The sequence below is a fragment of the Corvus cornix genome, chromosome 28, assembly GCF_000738735.6.
Source record: "Corvus cornix cornix isolate S_Up_H32 chromosome 28, ASM73873v5, whole genome shotgun sequence".
In the NCBI taxonomy this organism is placed as follows: Eukaryota; Metazoa; Chordata; class Aves; order Passeriformes; family Corvidae; genus Corvus; species Corvus cornix.
Genome location: NC_046356.1, coordinates 1,622,535 through 1,646,255, shown reverse-complemented (window position 1 = coordinate 1,646,255; position 23,721 = coordinate 1,622,535). Strand labels below are relative to the sequence as shown.

At 56.1% G+C, this 23,721-nt stretch overlaps 3 protein-coding genes across 6 annotated transcripts in view; 1 reads left to right on the top strand and 2 right to left on the bottom strand.

The window, feature by feature from the left end:
• Positions 1-868: 868 nt before the first annotated feature.
• On the bottom strand, positions 869-10,551 carry SF3A2 (splicing factor 3a subunit 2). Its single transcript, XM_039566411.1, is given in 10 exon segments — positions 869-1,556; positions 1,559-1,838; positions 2,929-2,997; positions 4,039-4,179; positions 4,790-4,839; positions 6,093-6,202; positions 6,990-7,036; positions 7,313-7,384; positions 8,336-8,504; positions 10,509-10,551. Coding segments are annotated over 9 exon segments (945 nt in total). The 5' UTR covers positions 8,462-8,504; positions 10,509-10,551; the 3' UTR covers positions 869-1,506.
• A 48-nt stretch (positions 10,552-10,599) lies between these two features.
• PLEKHJ1 (pleckstrin homology domain containing J1) lies at positions 10,600-18,283 on the top strand. The gene is made up of 6 exons (XM_039566194.1): positions 10,600-10,739; positions 12,376-12,443; positions 13,440-13,506; positions 15,206-15,296; positions 15,480-15,543; positions 15,989-18,283. Exons 1-6 carry the CDS (start codon positions 10,625-10,627, stop codon positions 16,052-16,054), a joined length of 471 nt encoding a protein of 156 aa, XP_039422128.1. The 5' UTR covers positions 10,600-10,624; the 3' UTR covers positions 16,055-18,283.
• A 1,212-nt stretch (positions 18,284-19,495) lies between these two features.
• The window catches only part of DOT1L (DOT1 like histone lysine methyltransferase), a 62,726-nt gene continuing 58,500 nt past the window's right edge, over positions 19,496-23,721 (bottom strand). For 2 of the 4 annotated variants that reach the window (XM_039566189.1, XM_039566191.1), the window contains exons 24-26: positions 21,842-22,446; positions 20,988-21,193; positions 19,496-19,631 (exon numbers count right to left, since the gene is read on the bottom strand). In XM_039566189.1, coding sequence (XP_039422123.1) covers positions 19,511-19,631; positions 20,988-21,193; positions 21,842-22,446 — 932 coding nt within the window. In that variant the 3' untranslated portion in view covers positions 19,496-19,510. The remainder of the gene's footprint in view (positions 19,632-20,987; positions 21,194-21,841; positions 22,447-23,721) is intronic. The other 2 variants (XM_039566192.1, XM_039566193.1) reach the window with 2 other exon arrangements.

Here is a 23,721-nt window from a genome sequence, read left to right as displayed (position 1 = left end):
GATCACTTTTTTTTGGCATGGGGAGATGTCCCGACAAAAAAGTTCCAGACCCTTCTCCGGAAGGGAAGATCCTTCTCTTCCCAAGTCTTTGCAGTCTGGAGCTCAGGATTGCCAGGAACAGATGGAGCACCCAAACTGGAGCAGGACATGGACACACAGCGAGGGCTGGAGAGTCTGACGTCACTTCTACAGGAGCTGACAAAGGTCACGGAGCTGCTGCAGGGCTGGAGCCCCTCTGCTCTGGAGCCAGGCTGGGAGAGCTGCGGGTGCTCACCTGGAGAGGAGAAGGCTCCAGGGAGAGCTCCGAGCCCCTTGCAGGGCCTAAAGGGGCTCCAGGAGAGCTGCAGAGGGACTGGGGACAAGGCATGGAGGGCCAGGAGCCAGGGAATGGCTTCCCAGTGCCAGAGGGCAGGGCTGGATGGGATCTTGGGCAGGAATTGTTCCCTGGGAGGGTGGGCAGGCCCTGGCCCAGGGTGCCCAGAGCAGCTGGGGCTGCCCCTGGATCCCTGGCAGTGCCCAAGGCCAGGCTGGACATTGGGGCTTGGAGCAGCCTGGGACAGTGGGAGGTGTCCCTGCCCATGGCAGGGGTGGCACTGATATTCTGTAAAGTCTGTCCCAACCAAACCATTCTGGAATTCTGGGATTCTGTGACTGACTGGGACCCTCTCAGCCCAGCAGCAGAGATGAAGGCTTTGATTCCCCCATCAAGGGGGTGCAGCTGCAGGGTTCCTGTGGCCCCTCAACCAACCAGGACTGGTCAGGAACCCCAGGCCTGGCCATGCCCTCACCCACTGAGCCCCCCAGGATCCCCCACTGACCCTCCAGTTCAGGGACAGGAAGCTGGGAAAGACCAGAGAAATGGCAGAACTGCTGCTGCTTTTTTTTTATGGGAACCAAGTGATGGTTGGAAGGAAACATTCAGGATAAATAAACCCACAGAGAACTAAAAACTTGCCCAAACAGAGCTGGCAGTGGGAGGAGGACACAAAATCACGTGACAGCAGGTGCTACACCATGGTACAGACACTTAATGAATTATAATAATAAACTAAGATTTAGTATCAGTAACAGGAGCCTTTCCATGTCCCTGCTCAGTGAATGAACAGAGATGAAGGGGTTTGGTTGAATCAAAAGTGATTAATGGGGGGTAATTAATGGGACACTCCTCAGGCAGCCTGAGGGGGATACCTCAGGCCAAGACAGCTGATGGAGATATCCAGTCAGGATGGGGGGTGCCTTGCGATTCCCAATCCTTCTCTTTGGAGAATTTCCAAAACCTAACCAGCCTGGGAATGTCTCCTGTTTCTAAGGGGTAAGGAAAGAGAACCCACGGCAGCACAGGAAACCAGAGGGAAACGAAAATCGAAAACCTTTTAATGAACCTACAGAATTCAGTCCCATTTCCAGACATACAAAAAGGAACTGTTCCCTGAATCGGGGCGGGGGGGGGGGGGGAGCTGCAGTTAAAAAGACACAAATCCCATGGGATGGAGCCCAGGAGGGGCTTCAGTTGGAGGGAGGGGGAGGGGGGATGGTGCCCGGCCCCTCCGTGGGAGCGGCGGCCGCATCATGGGGGGCAGGGGAGCAGGAGGGGGCACCCCGGGTGCTGGGGGCAGCTGGGGGGGCACTGGCGGGGGCGGCACTGGTCCAGAGGGGGGCATGGGGGGCAGGGCCATGCCCCCAGGGGGAGGAGGGGGCATGGAGTCGGGCAGGGGGGGCCGCGGGGGCAGCCCGTTCATCAGGGGAGGGGGCGGCGGCCGCTTGACGGTCGGGGGCCCCGGGGGGAGGTTTGGGGGGGCCGGGGGCTTCTCCATCTTGAAGTGGAATTGAAGGAAGAACTGGGAATGGGAGGAAAGCAGAGAAAAGGGAACAATTAATCAGAGATTCACAGAATCCTGGAGTATCCTGAGCTGGAAGGGACCCTCAGGGATCATCAGTGCAGCCCCTGGCCCTGCACAGACACCCCAACAACCCCAGCCTGGGCATCCCTGAGAGCGCTGTCCAAACGCTCCTGCAGCTCTGGCAGCCTCGGGGCCGGGCCCATTCCCTGGGGAGCCTGGGCAGTGCCCAGCAGCCCGGTGACAGCTCTGCCAGCACACAGGAGCTGCTCTCTGCCTCAGGGCACAGCTCAGGCCCCTCCTGTTCCCCTCAGATGTCCCTGCCCTGGCAGCATCCATGACTGGTGCCAGTCTTGCCCAAATTTTAACTCCTCTGGGCTCTGAGCACTGAGGTTCCTGTCAGGGGGTGGGAACCCCCCCAGGCACTGTCCCCTGCTCACACAGGACACAGGGGAGCACCAGGCCAGGCCAGGTGTGTGCAGGGAACATGGAGCCATGGGGAGGACGTGGTGCTGCACATTTATCATGGAATCATTAGGGTGGGAAAAGCCAAACCTAACCCTAACCCTAAGATCATCAAGTTTGACCATCAGCCCAGAACAACATGTCCCCAAGTGCCACATCCACTTGTTTTTGAACACTTCCAGGGATGGGGACTCCACCACTGCCCTGGGCAGCCCCCTCCAACGCCTGACAATGCTTTCAGCGAAGGAATTTTCCCAACATCCAATCTAAACCTCCCCTGGCACACCTTGAGGCCATTTCCTCTGGTCCTTTCTCCTTTTATCTGGGAGCAGAGCTTGACCTCCACCTGGCTGCACCCTCCTGTCAGGGAGTTGTAAGAGCAAGAAGGTCCCCTCTGAGCCTCCTTCTCACTGGATATTTATGCCCCATCCTGCTGCTGCTGCCTGAAATTTAATCCTCTCAAAGATCCCACACAGGAGGCTCTGTCAGGAGCTCTCACTGCACAGGTGCATTGAGGGAATGGAGATTTGAACATCAGAGGCAGCAGGACAGAACAGATGTCACTGTCTCAAGTCGCTCTGCTCTCCTTAACCCTTAAGGATAGACATTACAAAACCTCAGTTACCTGTTTGGTTTCTCTGTTCCAGTGAGTCCAAAACTTTCCCTCTGCCTTATCAATTTCTCTGCTTGGCACCTGCACCAAAAGAGAACACAGAGCTATTCTTAGAGGATCAGATTAGCTCAAAGGCCCTTTTTAGCCCCAGAGCCTGAGAGATAAGCACAGTTATTCCAGGCCTTGCAGCGCTGTTATTAGACAGAGGTGGGGGCAGGAAAGAATTAAGTTACTTCCCTATCGGTCAAGGACAAGCAGCAAAAATCCCTCCCTGAACATCTGCACAGAGGCTGAGGAGCGAAGCCCAGGAGGCTCCTGTCTATGCCAGACACTGGGAATTCACAGCTCCCCAGAGCTCAGCACAGTCTGGTTTTCATGCCAGAAAACTCCACCAAACCTCAGTGGGGTTTAATGACTTCCAGCCATGTCTTCCTGACCGCCCCCCCCTTCCCACTCCATTAACCCCTGAGGGTTAGAACAGACATCAGAAGGTTCACTGGGAATTCATCTCACAATATCCTGAGCTGGAAGGGACCCTCAGGGATCATCAGTGCAGCCCCTGGCCCTGCACAGACACCCCAACAACCCCAGCCTGGGCATCCCTGAGAGCGCTGTCCAAACGCTCCTGCAGCTCTGGCAGCCTCGGGCCGGGCCCATTCCCTGGGGAGCCTGGGCAGTGCCCAGCAGCCTCGGGGGGAAGAACCTTTCCCTGAGCTCCATGCCCAGCCCTGACCCAGCTCCAGCCGTTCCCTGGGCTCCTGTCCCTGTCCCAGAGCAGAGCTCAGCCCCTGCCCCTCCGCCTCCCCTCGGGAGGAGCTGCAGCCCCCAGGAGCCTCCCCTCAGTCTCCTCTGCTGCAGCTGAACGAGCCAAGTGCCCTCAGCCGCTCCTCAGACCCTTCCCCTCAAGGCCCTTCCCCACCGTCCTTGCCCTCCTTCGGACACTCACTAATGGCTCAGGATCGTTCTTACATCGCAGGGACCACACACAGCACTGATGGTGAGGCTGCCCCAGTGTGGAGCAGAGCAGGACAATCCCCTCCCTTGACCTGGAAAAGGCAGGAAGGGAACTCTCCCAGGTTTCCTCTCCCAGGTTCGCCCTCCCAGGTGTTCCCCAGGTCTCACCTTGAAGGCGATGGTCTCGTAGGGCTCTGCTGCCATCAGCAGGTACTGCCAGCGCCGGTCCGGGGGCTCGATGCGCTGCTCGTAGGCCGACATGAAGCGGTGCCGGGGCATGATGCTCTCAGCTATCTCGGGGTAATCGATCTGGGGGGGGCAGGGCAGCATTAACAACCCCCCCTCTGCACTCCCACCTCTGCTCCAAACACATTCCCCTGTGTGGAGCATACCCAGAGCAGTTCCCAGCACAAAGGAAACAAACACCGGAGGAAAGGGCTGAGAATCCCACAATGGTTTGGGTTGGGAGGAACCTTAAAGATCCCAAACTGAAAGAGGTGAAGTTCAGGGGAGATTTTGGGAAGGAATTGTTCCCTGGAGGTTCCACAGGGTGCCCAGAGCAGCTGTGGCTGCTCCATTCCTGGAAGTGTCCAAGGTCAGGTTAGAGCAACCTGGTCTCAGGGAAGGTGTCCCTACCCATCAAAGGGGGTTGGAAATAGATAATTTCTAAGGTCCCTTCCAGCCCAAACTATCCTATGATTCTGGGATCATCTCATTCCACCTCACACTACACATTCCTCTCCCACTACACAGCCTGACAACTGAGCTCAGGGATTTGCTCAACACCATCAGCTGAAAAAACTAGGAAGGTATGGCCTCTTTATTATTACTGATTTCATGGATCCTGCAGAGAACTGCTCATTTAGCAGCAGTTTTACCTGGATAACCCCCACAAGAAGAGTTTTAACCCTGCCCTCACCTGGAAGAGAAGGCTCTGCTGGCCTGTTTCTGGGTCTCTCTGTTTGGTCACTGTAATAAAAAAAAAAAAAGAAAGTTGAGAACATCCACCTGCAGGGTGAGAGCAGCATTAATCTGCCCTGGGAAATACACCAAGTTTCCAACAACTAAATATTACAAGATTTTTCTCCCATTTAGCAAGCAAAATGTCACATTGTCTTTAACCAAAGCTACTTCTGTGAGGGTGGGCAGGCCCTGGCACAGGGTGCCCAGAGCAGCTGGGGCTGCCCCTGGATCCCTGGCAGTGCCCAAGGCCAGGCTGGACATTGGGGCTTGGAGCAGCCTGGGACAGTGGAAGGTGTCCCTGCCCGTGGCAGGGGTGGAATGGGATGGGATTTAAGGTCCCTTCCAACCCAAACCACGCTGGGATTGTGTCACTGCTGTGGGCACGTTTCGGCCCCTCACACCAAGAAAGAAATCGAGGGGCTGGAGCATGTCCAGGGATGGGAACAGAGCTGGGGAAGGGGCTGGAGCCCCAGGAGAGGCTGAGGGAGCTGGGAAAGGGGCTCAGCCTGGAGCAAAGGAGGCTCAGGGGGGACCCTGTGGCTCTGCACAAGTCCCTGACAGGAGGGGGCAGCCGGGGGGGTCGGGCTCTGCTCACAGGGAACAGGGACAGGAGGAGAGGGAACGGCCTCAGGCTGGGCTGGGTTCAGGTTGGATATTGGGAAAATTCCTTCACTGAAAGGGCTGTAAAGCATTGGAAGGGGCTGTCCAGGAATCACCATCCCTGGAAGTGTTCAAAACACATGTGGATGTGGCACCTGGGGTCACGGTTTAGTGGTGACCTTGGCAGTGCTAAGTTTACTGTTGGACTCGATCATTTGAAAGGTATTTTCCAACCTAAATTATTCCATGATTCTCCTCTACTGAAGTTTAGCTGCTGTGGGGAAAAGCACTGGCGAGATTAAAAAGCCAAATTTTGTACTGAAGGCCAAAATGATGGGATTTCAGAAAAAAAAGCATGAGTTCTGCAGGGAGTGAGTGATTTACAGCATTAATGAAAGGTGCTGCACCACAAGAGAAGGAGGAGAGATGAAATGCCATCATCTCCCTGGCAGCCTGAGACACACCCATCTATTATTAAAGTGGTTCTCCCTCGCCTGTCAGCAGTAAAGAGATGTTCCATGAGCAATTCAAACAATAAAAGGACTCCAGGAGAGAGCCCATATCTTATTCATGGGCAGAGCTGCTAAAGAGAGTAATGAATAATTCACATCCCAGCTGGGCACTGCCCATCAGGGACCTGCTGGCCACTCGTGACTCACCTTTGTAGCCTGGGCGCCCAATTTTCACAAATTTCTTCACTTCCACTTTGACCTTCTCTGGGGCAGGCTGGGCAGGGGCCTCCTTGGCTTCCTTGGCAGCTCGTCGGGCCCTGGGGATTCATTTCAGAATTGAAGGGTTACCTGCCCTTGTTTCTGAAGGATACCCAGGAGCAGTCTGAATCCCTCAGCACAGAGTTTCACAGAAATCATGCCAGGAAATCCTATTTCCCTTCCCCAGTTGTATCCATCCTCCCCCTGGCTAAAGGCTGTCACTCAATCATCTGATCCACCCCCACCATGACCTTGAGGCCAGACTCCACAAATGGATTTGTGAAGAGTTTAATTCTTGAAATCAAAATGAAAATTAAAAAAACCCCAAACAATCCCAAACCCACAGATAAAGCAAAGCAAACTGGATTCCTCAAAATAAAACTTACAAACTTCTCCCAACCTGTATTGACAAATACAGATCACAGAATCCTGGAATATCCTGAGTTAGAAGGACCCACAGGGATCATCAAATCCAACTCCATCCAACTCCTGGCCCTGACACCCCAACAATCCCACCCTGTGCATCCCTGAGAGCACAAACACTCCTGGAGCTCTGGCAGGCAGAGTTCCTTCTAACTAGATTCAGATAACTTGCTTTTAAAATTCTTTCTCCCTTGTCCTTCAGAAATTCCACAGCTGGATTTGAACTTTAGCTGAAAATGGAGATTTTCAGCACCGTTTTTGGAGCAGATCCAGGCTGTGCCTCCTGGAGGCTGCTCACGAGGAACCACAGTAAAAGAACACTCGAGCACAGTGCAATGGAGTTAAAGGGTTACAGATTCCCACCACCATCATATTAAAGTGCTTCAGTAATGGAGAATAAAGTTAGGGTAGAAGATGGCTTACAAATTGGTCTGATGCTTCTTCCCCTGGGTATGTGCTAAGTAACTCCCCTGAAATAAAAACCAAAGTAGAAGAAAGTTAAATGAAGCCAGGACTGAAAGATTCCTGTCACAGGGAGATTGTATCACACCCTGACAAGGGTGTTTTAATCCTCAGCACAGAGGAATCTCACTCCAAAAGTGCAGATTGCTCTCAGCTGCTGAGCTGTCACACACTGTTGGGTTTAACCACCCCTCATGTCCCAGCAGTCACTGCTCAGGTTCTGAAGCTACTGTTATTCCCGAATTCCTGCTGCTGGGATCAGGACAGGCAGGTGTTCCCCTCACCTCATTGTTGTGGAGCGTCAGGCAAAGCTTGCACTCGTAGGAGCCCAGATGATTTTTCATAAAATAGGGGTCCTGGGGAAAGAAGGATTGACAAGTTATGAGCAAAATCCATCAGCAAAGCAAAAGAATAACCCAAATACTGGGGAGTTCTCCTGCACTGGAGGAAGGTCCTTCCCCCCGAGGCTGCTGGGCACTGCCCAGGCTCCCCAGGGAATGGGCCCGGCCCCGAGGCTGCCAGAGCTGCAGGAGCGTTTGGACAGCGCTCTCAGGGATGCCCAGGCTGGGCTTGTTGGGGTGTCTGTGCAGGGCCAGGGGCTGCACTGATGATCCCTGAGGGTCCCTTCCAGCTCAGGATATCCTTGGATCCTGTAGCTGAGTTCAGAATTTAAATTAACAGCACAAGAGAGCTTTAGGAGGAGGAAACAAGACAGAACCAACAGCAGCTGTGTGCATTGGTGGCAGAACTCCCGACTGCAGCAGGAAACAGCACAACACAAACCAGCTCTGAGCAGACTGGAAATAGATGGATACACAAGAGCTGGCACCTCCCTGTCACTGTGTCCCAAATATCCCTTATTCAACCCCCACGTGCCCAGAAACAGAAGTATTCAAACCCAATCCACACCTCAGCCTGGAGATGAGAGGGCTCTGGGGCGACCTCAGAGCCTAAAGGGGCTCCAAGGGAGCTGGAGAGGGACTTAGGACAAGGGATGGAGGGACAGGACACAGGGAATGGCTTCAAACAGACCAAGAGTAGGTTTAGACGGGATATTGGGAAGGAATTGTTCCCTGTGAGCGTGGCGAGGCCCTGGCATGGATTTCCCAGAGCAGCTGTGGCTGCCCCTGGATCCCTCAAAGTGCCCAAGGCCAGGCTGGACGGGGCTTGGAGCAGCCTGGGATAGCAGAAGGTGTCCCTGGATAAGCTTTAATACTCTTTTCAACCCAAACCATTCCACAATCCCATGAATTTGCCTCTCCACTCCTTCCCCCTGGGCTGTGGGAAACCCCTGTGCCTGTGCCCACCTTGTTGATGTCGATGGTCTCCAGGGCCAGCTGCCGCAGCCGCTCCCGCCGGTCGCGGTTGCTCTCGGAGGCCGAGGCGACGCCCCCGCTGCCCGTTTTACCCCCCGGGCGGTGCTGGAAATCCATGGTGGGGACTTCTGGGCTTCAGCTCCTCCTGGAGAAAGGGAGTCTGGGAAAAGGAGGAAAAGAAGTGCGAGTGGTAACCGAAGCAGAGGACTGTTCAGCCCCGTCAGACAGCCCAGCCATGCCCTGGGCACATGCCATGGGATGCAGTCCCACATGGTACCACCAACTTGGGAAATCAGAGTAAAAGGATCCAGAAAATCCCCCTGGAACCCTCCCCTTCTCCTCAGTCACTCCCAAGCCCAGCTAGGTCCCAGCAAGGCCTAGCAGCCCCATCAGAGCAGCCCCACTCCCAAAAGCAGCCTTTCCCCCTCACCTGAGGCACCAACAGCCCCAGGAGTTCCCTCCTCTCCACCACCCAGGTCTGGTGCTCCCCCAACATCCCCCCAAAGCCCCAGGGCCACCCCCCACCAGCCCCAAATCCCCGGGAGGATCAGAGCCCCCCCAAGCCCCCCAGCAAGGTCAGGGGTTCTGAGCAGTGTCCCCAAGCCCCAGGTGAGGTCCCAGAGTCCCCCCTGCCCTCAGCAAGGTCAGAGCCTCCCCCAGACCTCCCCACACGGAGCCCCAACACTGGAAAGACCTTTGAGGAGCCCTGAGTCCTTCCCCACAGAGCGCCCAGTTCTCCCAGAGTCTCTCCCCCAGACCCCCTCCAGCGCATTCTCCAGTAACTCCAGTTCCGATTCTCCAGTCAAGGCCCACTGGGTGCTCCCCCTCCAGGGCCCCTCCCCAATCCTCCCAGTTCTCCCAGTCCTGACCTGGCCCTACCCCCAGTTGCGGTTCTCGAGTTCCCCCAGCCCCACCACCCCAAGCTGCCCAGTTCTCCCAGTCCTTCCTCACCCAGTACCCCCAGTCCTGTCCTGATCCTACCCCCAGTTTCCCAGCCCAGATTCTCCAGTACCCCCAGAGCTCCCAGTTCTCCCAGTGCCTCTTGCCCAGTCCCTCTCCACTAACTCCAGTCCTGATTCTCCTGTCAGGGCCCCGCAGATAACCCCCGTCCTGCTTCTCCTGATCCTCCCAGTTCTCCCAGTCCTACCCCCATTTTCCCTGTCCTGATTCTCCAGTACCCCCAGTCCTCCCACCCAGGTCACGCAGTTCTCCCAGTCCCCCTCCAGTAACCCCAGTCCTGATTCTGCAGTCAGGGGACCCCAGGCACCCCTGGCCCTTCCCTCCCAATCCTCCCAGTACCCCCAGTCCTGTCCCGGTCCTACCCCCAGTTTCCCAGCCCGGATTCTCCCCCAGAGTGCCCAGTTCTCCCAGAGTCTCTCCCGGTTCCTCTCCACTAATTCCAGACCTGATTCTCCACTCGGGACCACCCCAGGTACCCTCGATCCTGCTCCCCCTCCTGACTCTCCCAGTCCTGCCATGGGCCTACTCCCAGTTTCTCACTTGTGATTCTCCAGTTCCCTCAGACCCACCACCCCAGGTCGCCCGGCACTCCCAGTCCCTCCTTACCCAGTCCTCCCAGTCCCACTTTACCCAGTCCTCCCAGTCCCACTTTACCCAGTAATCCCAGTCCCTCCTTACCCAGTACTCCCAGTCCCACTTTACCCAGTACTCCCAGTCCCACTTTACCCAGTACTCCCAGTCCCTCCCTACCCAGTACTCCCAGTCCCACTTTACCCAGTACTCCCAGTCCCTCCCTACCCAGCACTCCCAGTCCCACTTCACCCAGTACTCCCAGTCCCTCCCTACCCAGCACTCCCAGTCCCACTTCACCCAGTACTCCCCGTTTTCCAGCCCGGATTCTCCACTTCCCCCAGCCCCACCACCCCAGGTGGCCCAGCTTTCCCAGTCCCCCTTTACCCAGTACTCCCAGTTTGATTCTCCACTTCCCCCAGCCCCACCACCCAGACGGCCCAGTTGCCCCAGTCCCTTTTTACCCAGCACTCCCAGTCCCTCCTTACGCAGTACTCCCAGCTTTCCAACTCGGACTCTCCAGCTGCACCACCCCGGGTGTCCCAGTCCCTCCTGCCGCGGTTCCCCAGCCCTGCCCTGTTCCCCGTTTCCCCTCAGAGCCCCCTCAGCCCCTCACAGCCCCCCCGCTCCGTACCTGCGCGCGGCCCCGCTCCCGCCCCGGCGCATGCGCGCTCCCGCCGCCCCCCGCGAGCGCATCCGGGGCCGCGCGGGCGCTTCCGGGCGGCGGCGGCGGCGGGGCCGGGCGGGGCCATGGGCCGGGGCGGGCCCGCCATGCGCTACAACGAGCGGGAGCTGCTGTCCCTGGCCCGGCAGCCCGCCGAGAAAGCGGCCGAGATCCGCATGAGGGTCCCCAAGAAGGGCAGCGGTGAGGGGGGAGTCCGGGGAGGGGCGGGAGCGCCCGCGCCTGAGGGGCCCCGAGTGGACAATGAGGGCTGGGGTTGTTGGGGTAGGACCAGAGCAGGACTGGGGGTGCTGGGAGGGTCGGAGGGGGGCAAGAGCTGGGATATGTGAGGGGCCCCGAGTGGGGAATCAGGGCTGGGGTTAGTGGGGAGGGACTGGGAGAGCTGGGGGTACTGGAGAGTCCGGGCTGGGAAGCTGGGGGTAGGATCAGGACAGGACTGGGGGCACTGGGTGAGCAGGGACTGCGGGTGCTGGGCAGCCTGGCATGGTGGGGCTGGGGGAACTGGAGAATCACAACTGGGAAACCGGGAAGGACGGGGGGTACTGGGTGAGCAGGGGCTGGGAGAAGTGGGTGACTTGGAGCTGACTGAGGAGACTGGAGAAGCACAAGTGGGAAACTGCGGAGCAGGGCAGGACTGGGAGAACTGGAAGGATCAGGGGGGCAAGACCAGGGGCACCTGGGGGACCCCAGCTGGAGAATCAGGACTGGAATTACTGGGGGACAAGGCTGGAGAGGGACTGGAGAAGACACACTGGGGGAAGTGGGCAGCTTGGGTGGGAGGATTGAGGGTGCTGAAGAATCTGGGCTGGGAAACTGGAGGTAGGACCAGGGCAGGACTGGGAGAACTGGGAGAATCGTGAGGGGCAGATGGAGGGGGATCAAGGGTACCTGGGGTGGTCTTGAGTGGAGAATCAGGCCTGGAGTTACTGGAGAGGGACTGGGAAGAAACACTGGGAGAAATGGGTACTCTGGGGGTACTGGAGAATTAGAAACTGAGGGTAGGACTAGGGAAGGACTGGGAGCACTGGGTGGGGAGGGACTGGGAAAATGGGATGCTCTGGAGGTCAGGACTGGGAATACTGGGAGGCACAACTAGGAACAGACTGGGAGGGCTGGTCTGTAGGACTGGGGAGCACTGGGTGGGGAGAGGGGCTGGGACTGGCTGTGTTGGGCAGGCAGGACTGGTGGTGCTGGAGAATCACGACTGGGAAACTGGGTGTAGGACCAGTACAGGACTGGGAGCACTGGGGGGAGAGGGTGGGTAGGACTGGGAGTGCTGGGAGGACTGGGGACAGGCAGATTGGGAGGGCTGGAGTGCGGGAATGGGGAGCACAAGTGGTGGGATCTAGTCTGGGTGTGGAGGGAGGTTCTGGGGCTGGGCTGGAGCCAGGGAGAGCTCATGAGGGACCAGGGGATCTGGGGCAGAAGCTCTTCCCTGAAACCTCCAGCAAATTCCGTTGCAAACCAGTGCTGGAGTGCTGCACTCATTCCCTTGTCCTGGGCCTTTCCTTCTCTGAGGGCCTGGTGGACTTTGTCCCTGGGAGGTGACGTCTGTGCTGACAGCTCCAGGCAGGGCTCCTGGGATCTGGAGCTTTTCCTGGAGTGCCTGAGGCCCTGCCAGTGCTGCTGCTGTGGGCTCTGACTGCCCAGGAGCTGCTGGAGAAGCTGCTCAGGGGCTTTGTCACCCCGAGGCAGCAGTTTGGGGTGGGTGCAGGGGGTGCTTTGGTGGCATCAGTGCCGTGCTGGGCCCTGGCAGGGCTGGCAGGGGTTTCCCTCTGCTCCTGTGCCTGCCCTGCCCTGACCCCTCCTGTCCCTGCAGTGCTGAAGAAGCGCCTGGTGAAGCTCGTGGTGAACTTTCTCTTCTACTTCCGGACCGATGAGGCCGAGGTAGAGACTGGGCCTCGTGGCTGGGGCTTGTTCCCCTCCTTATTTCTTCTTTTTCTCTGCGTGGATTGTGTGGGCTGGGAAAATGGTGCAGGGACAGAGCTGGAGCAGTGTCCACCTTTCCTCTTCCATCAGCTCAGCAGGGCTCCAGGAGAGCTGGAGAGGGGCTTGGGATGAGGGACAGAGGGATGGGACAAGAGGGAATGGCTTCCATTGCCAGAGGGCTGGGTTAGATGGGATATTGGGAAGAAACTCCTCCCTGTGAGGGTGGTGAGGGGCTGGAATGGATTTCCCAGAGCAGCTGGGGCTGCCCCTGGATCCCTGGAAGTGTCCAAGGCCAGGCTGGACATTGGGGCTTGGAGCAGCCTGGGACAGTGGAAGTGTCCCTGCCCATGGCAGGGGTGGAATGAGGTGATCTTTAAGGTCCTTTCCAACCCAAAGAGTTCTATGAAATTCAAGGTAAATCAGGTTTTCAGTCCCTTCCCTGCTGCCTGATTTGCTTCTGGCATGTTGTGTCACCTGGACAAGGGTTTCCTGTGGTTGCTCTTGCTCATGGCCAGTGTCACCCACTGTTCCCACATCCTTGAGTAGTACCTGGTGGGTTTTTGTTCATCCTGAGCTGCTCCAGCTCCCTTCCCACTGTTTAACCTCTCCCAAGCCTCCAGGACAGCCCTTACACAGTTCACTGTGGGTCACTGTGTGTGTCACAGTAAATGTTTCATCCTCCTTTGATTTAGAAAGTAAAGGTTCCTCACTGCCATCACAGAGTGGTAAAGGCCAGGCTGAATCTGAGCCAGCAGAGCTGATTAACACCTAATTAACAAATGCAAAGTGCTCCAAGGTGAGACTGGCACGAGGAGGTTGCAGTCAGACTGAATGATTTAAAAACAGCACCAGGTTGTGAAACTTGCTTAAAAGGCTCCAGGGAAGCGCTGTGGGTTCAACCCACGGTGCCCCCAACACCACAAGGGCTGAACCTTCTCTCCCTGTGTTTTCCAGCCCATTGGAGCTCTGCTGCTGGAGCGCTGCAAGATCACCAAAGAGGAGGAGAACGTCTTCTCCATCAGTGAGTGCTGCCTGTGCACCCCTTTGCCTTCCCCTCGTGGCACGTGGGAAAGGAAATGTTTCACTGCTCAGTTTGTGCTTCTCCCTGTTTCTCTAGTGGCTGTGGGTCAGCTCAGCCCTTCCCCTCCTCGGTGGGATCGCTGCTCCCAGCCCTCCTCCTCTCCCTCAGTGGGGTCAGGGCCCCTCAGGTGGGGGTTGGGCTCTGCTCCCAGGGAACAAGGGACAGGATAAGAGGAAATAACCTCAGGTTCTACCCAGGGCAGGTTTAAGTTGGATACTGGGGAAAATTTACTCACCAAAAAGGTTTGGAAGCATTGGCACAGGCTGCCCAGGGCAGTGGTGGGGTCACCATCCCTGGGAATGTTCAGAAAATGTGTGGGTGTGGCACTTGGGGACAGGGCTGAGTGGTGACCGTGGTGGTGCTGGGCTGGTGGTTGGACTTGATGATCTTAAAGGCCTTTTCAGACTTTAACAATTCCTCAGCCTTTCCCCTCCTCAGCTGCCAGCTGTCCCTCACTGTGCCTGCAGCCCATCCCAAGGAGATTTCAGGGATGTTCCATGGCACAGCCTGTGGGATTTGCACAGCTGCACGCGCAGAGCAGCACCAGCAGCAGCCAGACCTCGCTGGGTGCCTGTGGAATCCCTCAGGGAGGGTGGTTGCTGACAGATCTCTGCTGTGCTGCTGCATTTTATCCAAAAATCCCCTGGAGAGGCTCAGATAAAGCTGCTCCAGCCCCGTCCTCCCCTGTGTTTGTCCTTGTGGCGATACCACGGCTCCAGCTGGGCCGGCTCCATGGGGAGCAGCTCTTTCATCCCGCAGCTCTTCCCCGTGCCAGAGGTATGTGGCCACAATAACAGGATGTTTCTCCAAGGCCATCCCGGTATCTTTTGGCCTGGCTGCCAGGCACAGCTGTGGCTGTGCTCTGTGCTTCCAGAGGACCCTCAAACAGCCTGAACACACCGAGCCCGGAGCGCCACGCGCTGCATTTCGGGGCTTTAGGGATGTTGGGAGCTCTGTGGCTGAGGATTCCTGAGCAGGGTTAAACCCAGCAGTACCTGGTGCTGGGATGTGTCCACAGCACACCCCGAGGGGTTGGTGCAGCCTGACCCAGGTGTTTGGCAGCAGCAGCAGCCCGAGGGTCTGCACAGAGCAGAGCTGTGGGGACAGGAATTGGTGGCATGTCCTGGTGAAGAACTAGAGTGGCACCAGGACCTGCTCTCCATGGTGGGAGTGCCATGTGAGTACCACATTCCCAAAAGCCTCCAGCAAAGGCAGCTCAGGGCCTGCTCCCAGTGCAGTTTAACTCCTCCTGGCTGCTCCCTGCAGATATCCCAATCCCTTCCTCAGGGCTGTTTCCCACTTTGATTTAAATCCCTGGTGACTTTGCAAGGAGCCTCGGGGAGTCAGTCGTGGATCTGGCCGTGTTGGTCCAGTTCAGTTCACCCTCAGTTTGGGAAGTTGCTCTTCCCAAGGTCTCTGGCTGCTGTAAGGTGGGAAATGCCATGGGCAGCTGCTCCAGGCACCCAGAGCCACCCAGGGAACAGGAGAGGGCCTGGAGGCTGGGGTTACAGACTCGTTCCCAGCTCATCTTAGTTAACAGAGCTGCTAATTGTGGCCTGGCAGAGTCTGGGGAGGGAGGCAGGGGAGCACCAACAACTCTGCCAGGACCTGCCTGGAGCCCTTTCCATGTCCCTGGCAGGTTTCATCGAGGAGCCAGAGAGGAAATACTGCTTCGAGTGTGCCACGGAGGAGCAGTGCCAGGAGTGGGTCGAGGCACTCAAGAGAGCCAGGTGGGATGAGCCCTCGGAGCCAGGGCAGAGCTGGGGGCTCTGGGCTGTTTTCTGGGATCAGGAACTGGGAAGGCAGCGCTTGTCTCCTCCCAGAGCAGCTTCCCTCCAGCTGTAAATAGGATCTGAAACTTCCCCACGTCCTTCTCTGCTCAGCCCTCTCCGTGCTCTGTTCCTGTCTTGCAGCTACGAGTTCCTGAGGAGAAGCCTCATTTTCTACCGGAACGAGATCCAGAAGATGACAGGGAAGGTGAGTGAGTCCCTGCAGGGCCTTTCTCAGGTGGTGTCTGATGGGTTTGGGGTCCTGCCCAGGCTGTGTGTGGGAAGGAGATCCCAGATCCCATAGGGAGCCGTGGTCTCCACAGCCAGGTCTGAGCACCTTCCCCTGGCTGCTCCCCCCCACCCTGGTGTGCACATTCCAGTGCTGGAGTGGCCCGAGTTTTGGAGCTGGACAGGTCCAGGGCTGGCCTGGCCTCCCAGGGAGTCTCTGGAACAGTTCCCACCAGCCCTGGGCAGATCCATGGGTGGAGATGCTGCTCATCCCCAGCCAGGTGCTGGAAGCATCCCTGCTCCAGGGAGGGGGGGTGGCTGTGGCTCCCCTGGACCTCGGGTCGCTGCTGTGTCCTGTGTGTCCCAAGGGCTGCTGGGCTTTGTCTGCATCTCACTGGTGCCTCCCTGTGCTCCCTGCCCTGCAGGACCCCCTGGAGCAGTATGGAATCTCCGAGGAAGCTCGTTTCCAGCTGGGAGCACACAGGCAGTAACCCCCCCACCTGGCTGGAACTGGCTCCTGGCTCCACTCCAACGCCTGGGAAGGACAGCAGCTCCCCACACTGACCAAGTGACTCTTTTATTTATTACCCAAATCGGTTTGTATGATTATTTTTTAAGGGAATTCGTTGCACATTCCCAGTTCCCCGGCTGGGGACGCTGAGCTGCTCTGTGGATACTGCAGTGGGAGCAGAGCTCCCCAACCCTGGGGTGAGCTCCCAGCACCTGCTCCCCTCCAGGAGCTGCTGGGACCACCCCGAGCCAGCTCCAGCCCTTCTCCTGCTCCTCCCTGTCCCTGTCCCGAGGGGGCTGCTCAGCTTCCCTGGCTCAGGATCCTCCCAGGAGCCACAGGGCCCATCCCTGCTGTAAGAGGATGCTGTGACTGATGCATTTCTGGGCTCCAGGGTTAACCCCATCCTGCCTCTCCTGCTCATGGGGAGAGGGAGGAGTGGGAATTCCTCCAGCTCAGCCACAGCTCCAGCTGATGGAGAGGGGCACCTGCTCCCCTGTGCCAAGGCAGCAGCCCCGTGCAGCCACGGCCTTTTGGGGTCTTCTTTTCTGTCATTCCTGGGGCTGGATAAGCCTATCCAAAGGAACAAAGCTGCAGAACACAAGGGAACAAAGGCAGGGAGAGATCCCTGTGTGATCCTGCCTGCCTGCAGAGCTCTGCAGTGCTCCAGCTTCCCAGGGAGGAGAGCCAGATGGAGAGGCTGGCAAAGGCAGGAGCTGCTCCCTTTGGCTGGAGGCTGGAGCTGCAGGACATGCACCAGCTCAGCCGGGCATTAACCCTTCATTCCCTGAGCCACTGCTGCAGCTTTTCTCCCCTCTCTGTGTCCTTTTGTCCAAAGGGACAGACCAAAAAACTGTGCCGAGGTCACAGTGAGCTGCCAGGGAACCAGGGCTGCCTGCCCTGGAGCTCCTGCAAGGAAGAGATCAGGATTAGGGAACAACATCCCCGTAGGATCAGCCCTGGCTCTGGCTGCACCAAGGAAAACTGCCCAGAAATGAGGGCTGGAGGACACTCCCCACACCCAGGGCTGCAGCAGACCCAGATCCTGACTGCCAGAGCAGCTTCCCTGGAACCAGCCCAGGAAAACACTGAGGAAAGGCCCCGAGGAAGGTCTCAGGTGTCACTGTCAGGGGTTGCTGGCACCAGGACTGGGGCTGGGGCAGGGCGGGAGCTTGGCCTGAGCTTTGGGAGCTGCAGCTCTGGGCGTTCCCCTCCAGCTGCCCAGCCTGGGGAGGGGGTGGAGCAGCCTCTGAGCTGGGATTGAAGGGAATTTTTGGGTCTTTTCCTTCTTAACTGGGAATTAATGCCCAAACCAGAGCCCACACTGCAGCCTTTGGTATCCTGGTGTTCCCTCTTACCTCATGCAGCTGAGTACCAGGAGAGTGGCACCTGTCACTGATGCTTTAGTTACAATCTCAAAGCCGAGATTTTTCCCTTTTCCCTCCCCAGATACTCCCTGTCCCTTGAATCATTCCAGGTGCTTGCTCCAGAAATTACCAAAATCAGCCAAGGGCAGCAGGGAGGGAGCAGAGCCCGGGGGGGTTGCAGACAGATGGCAGCTCCAGGGGCAGCAGCAGCGAGGGATTAAAGGCAGGAACACACAAGAGCTGTGCTTTAGGGAATCAGTGTCCTTGGATGACTCCAAAGTGCATTTTAATCCTGCCCAGCCTGCATTTTTACCACCCAGAGCTGTGTTCTCAGCTGGGCCTGCCACCACTGTAGCAAATGTGTCACCTGTGCCTTGCAGGACTCAGTGGCCTCCTCGCTGGACACACCTTTCCCAGGTGGAGCTGCCACCCCCCAGTGTCACTGTGCAGAAAATTGATGTTTTATTTGCTGTTCCAGGGAACAGTTGGGTGAGCAAGAGCAAAGCCCAACACGGATTTAAGTGTTCATCACCAATGGCATTTCTTAACTGAATGTACAACAAAAGCTGTGAAGAGTTGCCAGGGCCAGGCCAGGCCCAGGGGCTCAGATCCATTGTAGGGCAGGGCTGGGAGACGGGGTGGGATTCAGGGAGGATGGTACTTTTATAGAGACTTTGAAATCTGCATCAACTGCTGGTGATTTACAGACAATTGCTCGTTTTTCACACTCTGATGACTTTGCTTGTTGTGTTTCAGTGAGAGCTGGGTCCAGGCTCCCTGAGAGCCAACTGAAGCCATTTCTCTGTTGTACAGTGAACATTCCCAATAAATCCTGTTTTAATCTTTGTGGTGGTCAGAGCCGTTCTACAGCACCAGAACCGTCCTGGGAGGGGTGGCTGGAGCCAGCTCAGGGGCCTGCCCAGGGGCACCAGGTGTGGTTCCTGCTCAGGAGCCAGCTGGGCATGGCTGAGGGGCTTTGGAGAGGCTTTTTCATACAGTCAGAGAATAGTTGGGGTTGGAAGGACCTTTAAAGGTGAATGCCAACTCATGCTTTTGGCACTGCAGCCAGTGGCAGTGCCTCTGGTGACAAACCTGTGGAGGAGGAGGAGCTGGGTCAGGCTGTAGCTGTGGCCCAGCCCAGCCAGGGGCTGGGGGGGCTCTGGGTGAAGCTGGGGCTGTGTCTCGTTTTAAATCCTGCAGGGAAGGAGCTCAGGAAGTGTTTGTGGCCTCCAGCTCCGAGGTTTGACCACATCCCTGGCTGGCTGTGGGTTTGATGCACTGGTGACCCTGCTGGCCAAAGGGGAACAAAGCTTGCGTGGGGTGGGAATCGTGGAAAGTTGGAAAAGACCTCTAAAAAATCATTAAGTGCACCCATGAGCCAGCACTGCCAAGGCTGTCCCTTGTCCCCAGGTGCCACACATCCACACTTTGAATGCTTCCAGGGATGGTGACTCCACCACTGCCCCAGACAGCCCCTTCCAGTGCTTTACAGCCTTTTCTGTGAGGAAATTTTCCCAATATCCAGCCCAAACCTCCCCTGGCCCAGCCTGAGGCCGTTCCCTCTCCTCCTGTCCCTGTTCCCTGCGAGCAGAGCCCGACCCCCCCGGCTGCCCCCTCCTGTCAGGGACTTGTGCAGAGCCACAAGGTCCCCCCTGAGCCTCCTTTGCTCCAGACTGGGCCCCCTTCCAGCTTCCTCAGCCACTCTTGGTGTTTCAGCCCCTTCCCCAGCTCCGTTCCCTTCTCTGGGCAGCACCCACGTTTTTTATCCTTCAACACCCACCTTTTATCAGTCTGTAATTCTATTTCTGATCCAAAGGCAGAAATATTTGTGAAGTCACCTAAAAGTCCTTAAAATTCAGTTGAACACTCTGGAGAAGTTTGAGAACACTGATCTGCTTTTCCCCCCTACCTTTATCCTACAGATCCCTCCTCAAACCCTGAGTCAGTAAAAAACTGGTCAGATCTTTGGTGACCTGTGACTACAGAAAGAAGTGACCCAAAATCTATAATTAGCAGCCACTTAATGATGATTAAAAACTGCACTTTGTCCAGCAGCTCCTACTGACACAGCTTCACCCATCCCCAGGCCCAGCCATAACCACAAACAATTCACGTTCCTCACACGTACCATTTTCAACAGTCTTCTGTGGAGATTTGCTTTCCAATGATATTGTTGCAATTTTCCTCTCAATTCTAGTGGGAAAATAGAAAGGTTATAGCACTTATAGCAAACCTTCTGTTGTACATTTACCCTCACAACCTACACTCCTCATGATCAGGTCTTATCAGATGGGAGAGTATAAAAACCAAGTCAGCCCCACAGTTTTGTGTCACTAAAGGAATTTATAAGAATCAAAACACCCATCACAAACTTTAAGCAGGAGCTATTACAGAATTACTGCTCTTTGAGGGGATTAGTGCACGTTCAGAGAACTTTGTTGTTTTTCTTTCAAAACAAGAAGTCAAACCACATTTCTATTGTGGTTATTTCTCACAGAATCATGGAATGTTTTGGGTTGGGCTGGACCTCAAAGCTCATCCCATTCCACCCTTGCCATGGCAGGGACACCTTCCACTGTCCCAGGCTGCTCCCAGCCCCAATGTCCAGCCTGGCCTTGAGCACTTCCAGGGATCCAGGGGCAGCCCCGGCTGCTCTGGGCACCCTGTGCCAGGGCCTGCCCACCCTCCCAGGGAACAATTCCTTCCCAATATCCCATCTAGCCCTGCCCTTGGACAGTTTTCCAGCATCTGAAACAAGAAAAATATTGCACCCCACAGGCAGGCAAAGGGTGCAAAGAAATCCGTTTCCAGGGTAACACATCAATAGTTTGGGGCAGGAATTGAACAAAGTTTTAAACTGGGAGTGAGCAGGAGACAAATCCTTAGAGATCACACACAACCTCAGTGCTCCTACAAAGCAGCACAGTAAGAAAATTACAGAATCCTGGAGTATCCTGAGGTGGAAGGGACCCTCAGGGATCATCAGTGCAGCCCCTGGCCCTGCCCAGACACCCCAACAAGCCCAGCCTGGGCATCCCTGAGAGCGCTGTCCAAACGCTCCTGCAGCTCTGGCAGCCTCGGGGCCGGGCCCATTCCCTGGGGAGCCTGGGCAGTGCCCAGCAGCCTCGGGGGGAAGAACCTTTCCCTGAGCTCCATGCCCAGCCCTGACCCAGCTCCAGCCGTTCCCTGGGCTCCTGTCCCTGTCCCAGAGCAGAGCTCAGCCCCTGCCCCTCCGCCTCGCCTCGGGAGGAGCTGCAGCCCCCAGGAGCCTCCCCTCAGTCTCCTCCATTTCCCTCAGTCATTTCTCCACCAGTTCTCTCCGAGGCCAGGCCCTGCCAGCCTTGCAAGCACAGCAGCAGCAGCAGGTTCCCACATTCTACTGCCTGAATGCCTTCCCTGTTCACAGCTTCAGCCACGTACGAGGTTTGGGATAATGGGATGGGCCTCCAAGCAAGGGGAACAAAGAGGTTTAAACACACCCCTGCTGCTGAGAGCAGTGTTATCAGCCCTGAGAGAAACCTCATCCTGGAACGGTGCCTGTGCATTCACCTGCTGCTATTGTGCTCATCCTCAGAGCCCTGCTCGTCATCCGATGTCAGGGGGGAGTAATGGACACCGTTGGTCTGAACGAGGGGCTTCTCCTTTTTCAGCACTGGGGGCTGGTCATTGTCCTGGTAAGGAACAGGAGAGTTCTTCAGGGAGTTTTCAGGAGAGGAAATGGCTGTTATTTCTAAGGGCTGGTTAATGTTATTGACCTGGGTGAGAAGGAGAGAAAGCAGTTACAGATGAGAGTATCCCTGGAAAGGCATCTTGTTAAGGACATTAATGCAGGTGTAACTTGCTCTGGGACATCCAACAGCTGCTGGTTTAGCACTGCTGCTGCTACATCCCACCTCCTGCACGAGAACTGGGGCAAAAGCTTAAATGGAACTTGGGAAACCAGCTAATTCTCATTCCTTGATTTTATGTTTGAAGGCAGAAATGAAGACCTGGGATAAACCTTTTCTTCTCAAACGACACTGCAGGATCACATGCACACAACTCTCTAGCTGGCTTCATTAGCGAGGATGCCATATGCTTCTGGCACTCCTCTGCTGTTTAGTCAATCTCAGCTTAAACTATTTTCAAAATATTGAATCTACAGCCTCAAAAATCAACTCCACTGCAGAAACAAGCTCTTTGTCATGAGAGATTATTTTTAATTTTTAATGCTCTGAGAGCAAAGAGCTCTTTGAAGACGCTCTGCTTACACACAAACTGTTCACCAACTCCGTGAAAACGAGAGGCAGGAGAATTGCTGCAAAGAGCCTCCACAGCAATTCCAGCTCCAGCCTGGGAGCCTGCAGCTTATCCCTAATTCCAAGAGCTTTCCCAAAGCACAGCTCCTCCCGTGGGGCCCTTACCATGGAGTTGATATTGAGCGGCGACCCCGAGGGCTGCGTAAAGAGCCCGGCCACCGAGGGCAGGGGTTTGCGTTTCGGGGAGACGGCGGCGTTCCCGCTGGGATTCCCAGTGGAGGATCTCTTCCGCCGGCCCCGCTTCTTCCCGTCCTGCGCGTGGGCCTGGCCGCCGTCCGGCCGGGCGCTGGCGGGCACAGGGCTGTGCTTGCTGGAAGGGGATTGTTTTACATGTCCTGTATTAGGAGAGATTGTAAAGATGATTCTCCTCTTGGCCTCGTTCTCAGGATCTGAAAACGCTGCATCAGACTGCAGGTCCCCCTTTGTTCCTTCGGCAAAGATCTTCTGAGCCTCTGCACTCTGCAGTCCCCCTGCCAGGCTCTGGGCCGGGCCACTTAAGCGGGGGCTCGAGTGCTGCTGAGCAGGGGAGTTCTGCCCAGAGTTCCTCATCATTAGCAAAGGATGTTGTGGAGTGGAACTCCGAGACCCTACAGAGTTAAAGAGACTCCCAGAGTCGTCCAGAGCTGCCTGATCAACACTATGGTTAAGATGGGCTGGGCTGTTTGTAAGATTTCCATTGACTGCCACGGAGCCAGAAGAGTAAGAAAAACCTGTTGAGAGGGAAAGTATTGATCATTGCTGGGGCTGAGCGAGAGAGAGGTCACCGAGTACAGGGCTGGGAGGGCCGGGAGGGATTCCAGCTCTGCCTGGAGAACAGCCAGTGGCCCTGGGTTACACGGGAAACACTTGGCTGCTTGTCCACGGGGCAGTGAGAACGTGGCTCTGGGTGCTGAGGCGCCAGTTGGGGTTAGGGACTCCCACTGCTCTCTTGCCAGTTCAGGAAAATTCACGTGGTATATGGAGGTATCCCATATAACACGTGCTCCTCCCAGTTTTACATGGAATTCAAGTGTCAGCTTTGTTTGAGCTATCACCCCTTCTGAAATCGGGGCTCCTCTACTCTCAACTCTTCCTTCCATCAAGGAAATGGATGGCCAGACTCAGTTCTTCCCTTCCCCAAAAAAAGGAAAGACTTTACCATCCACACAGCCCACCTCCTCCAAATTAAACAAAAGGCTGTGACTTAGGAAGTGACAGGGGATCTTCAAAGACATCGTGGCAGGAAAATGCCACAAGGGAGGAATCTTGGGAAGGGAATTCAGTGTTTGTCACGGGGTATCATAAATGGGTTTAGGGCTCCAGGATGGCCTGGGCTCTCTAAATGAAAGGGGCAGAAGGGAACATGGTAATGGTTTACAACAAGGTTTTTTTAAATACTTCATTGGTTTTATAGAAAAATGCAGCCAAGCCCTTTGCAAAACAGATGCTGAAACAACCCAAGCCCCTCGGGGCGGTAAACACTGAGAACAAAAGCACTCTCTGGTGAGGGATCAGCTGTAGAACCTACTTTTCCTGGCCCACAACATTCCCGGGGTAGCTAAAGACCATGATTTCCACAGATGAGTGAGTTCAGAAGCAATGTCTGCACCTAAAGGGATCCCCATCCTCTCCCATTTGAGCTTTTCCCACCACAAGGTACTTGTGCCTTACAGCTGCTCGTGAGGAACCTCTGTAACCTGCCCCAAAAACTTCATTCTTCTATTTAAAGACCCCACCACCGTGTAAAATAAAACTTTTAGAGCCAGATCACCAGCTTAGGACACAGCTGTGCAACACTCTGCAGGTTTGCCACGCTGTAAATCTGTGGGAATCTCTGGATCCCCATAGAAATTACAGAAGCAACTGTTTATTTACAGGTGAAGGCACATCAACCCAACCCTTTCTGCCAGATGCACCCAAGCTGGAGGCACATTAGAGCATCACCCACGAGTTTCTGGTCTCACCCCCAGTTATCCAGCACTCCAGTGCCTGCAGCACCTGGCAAA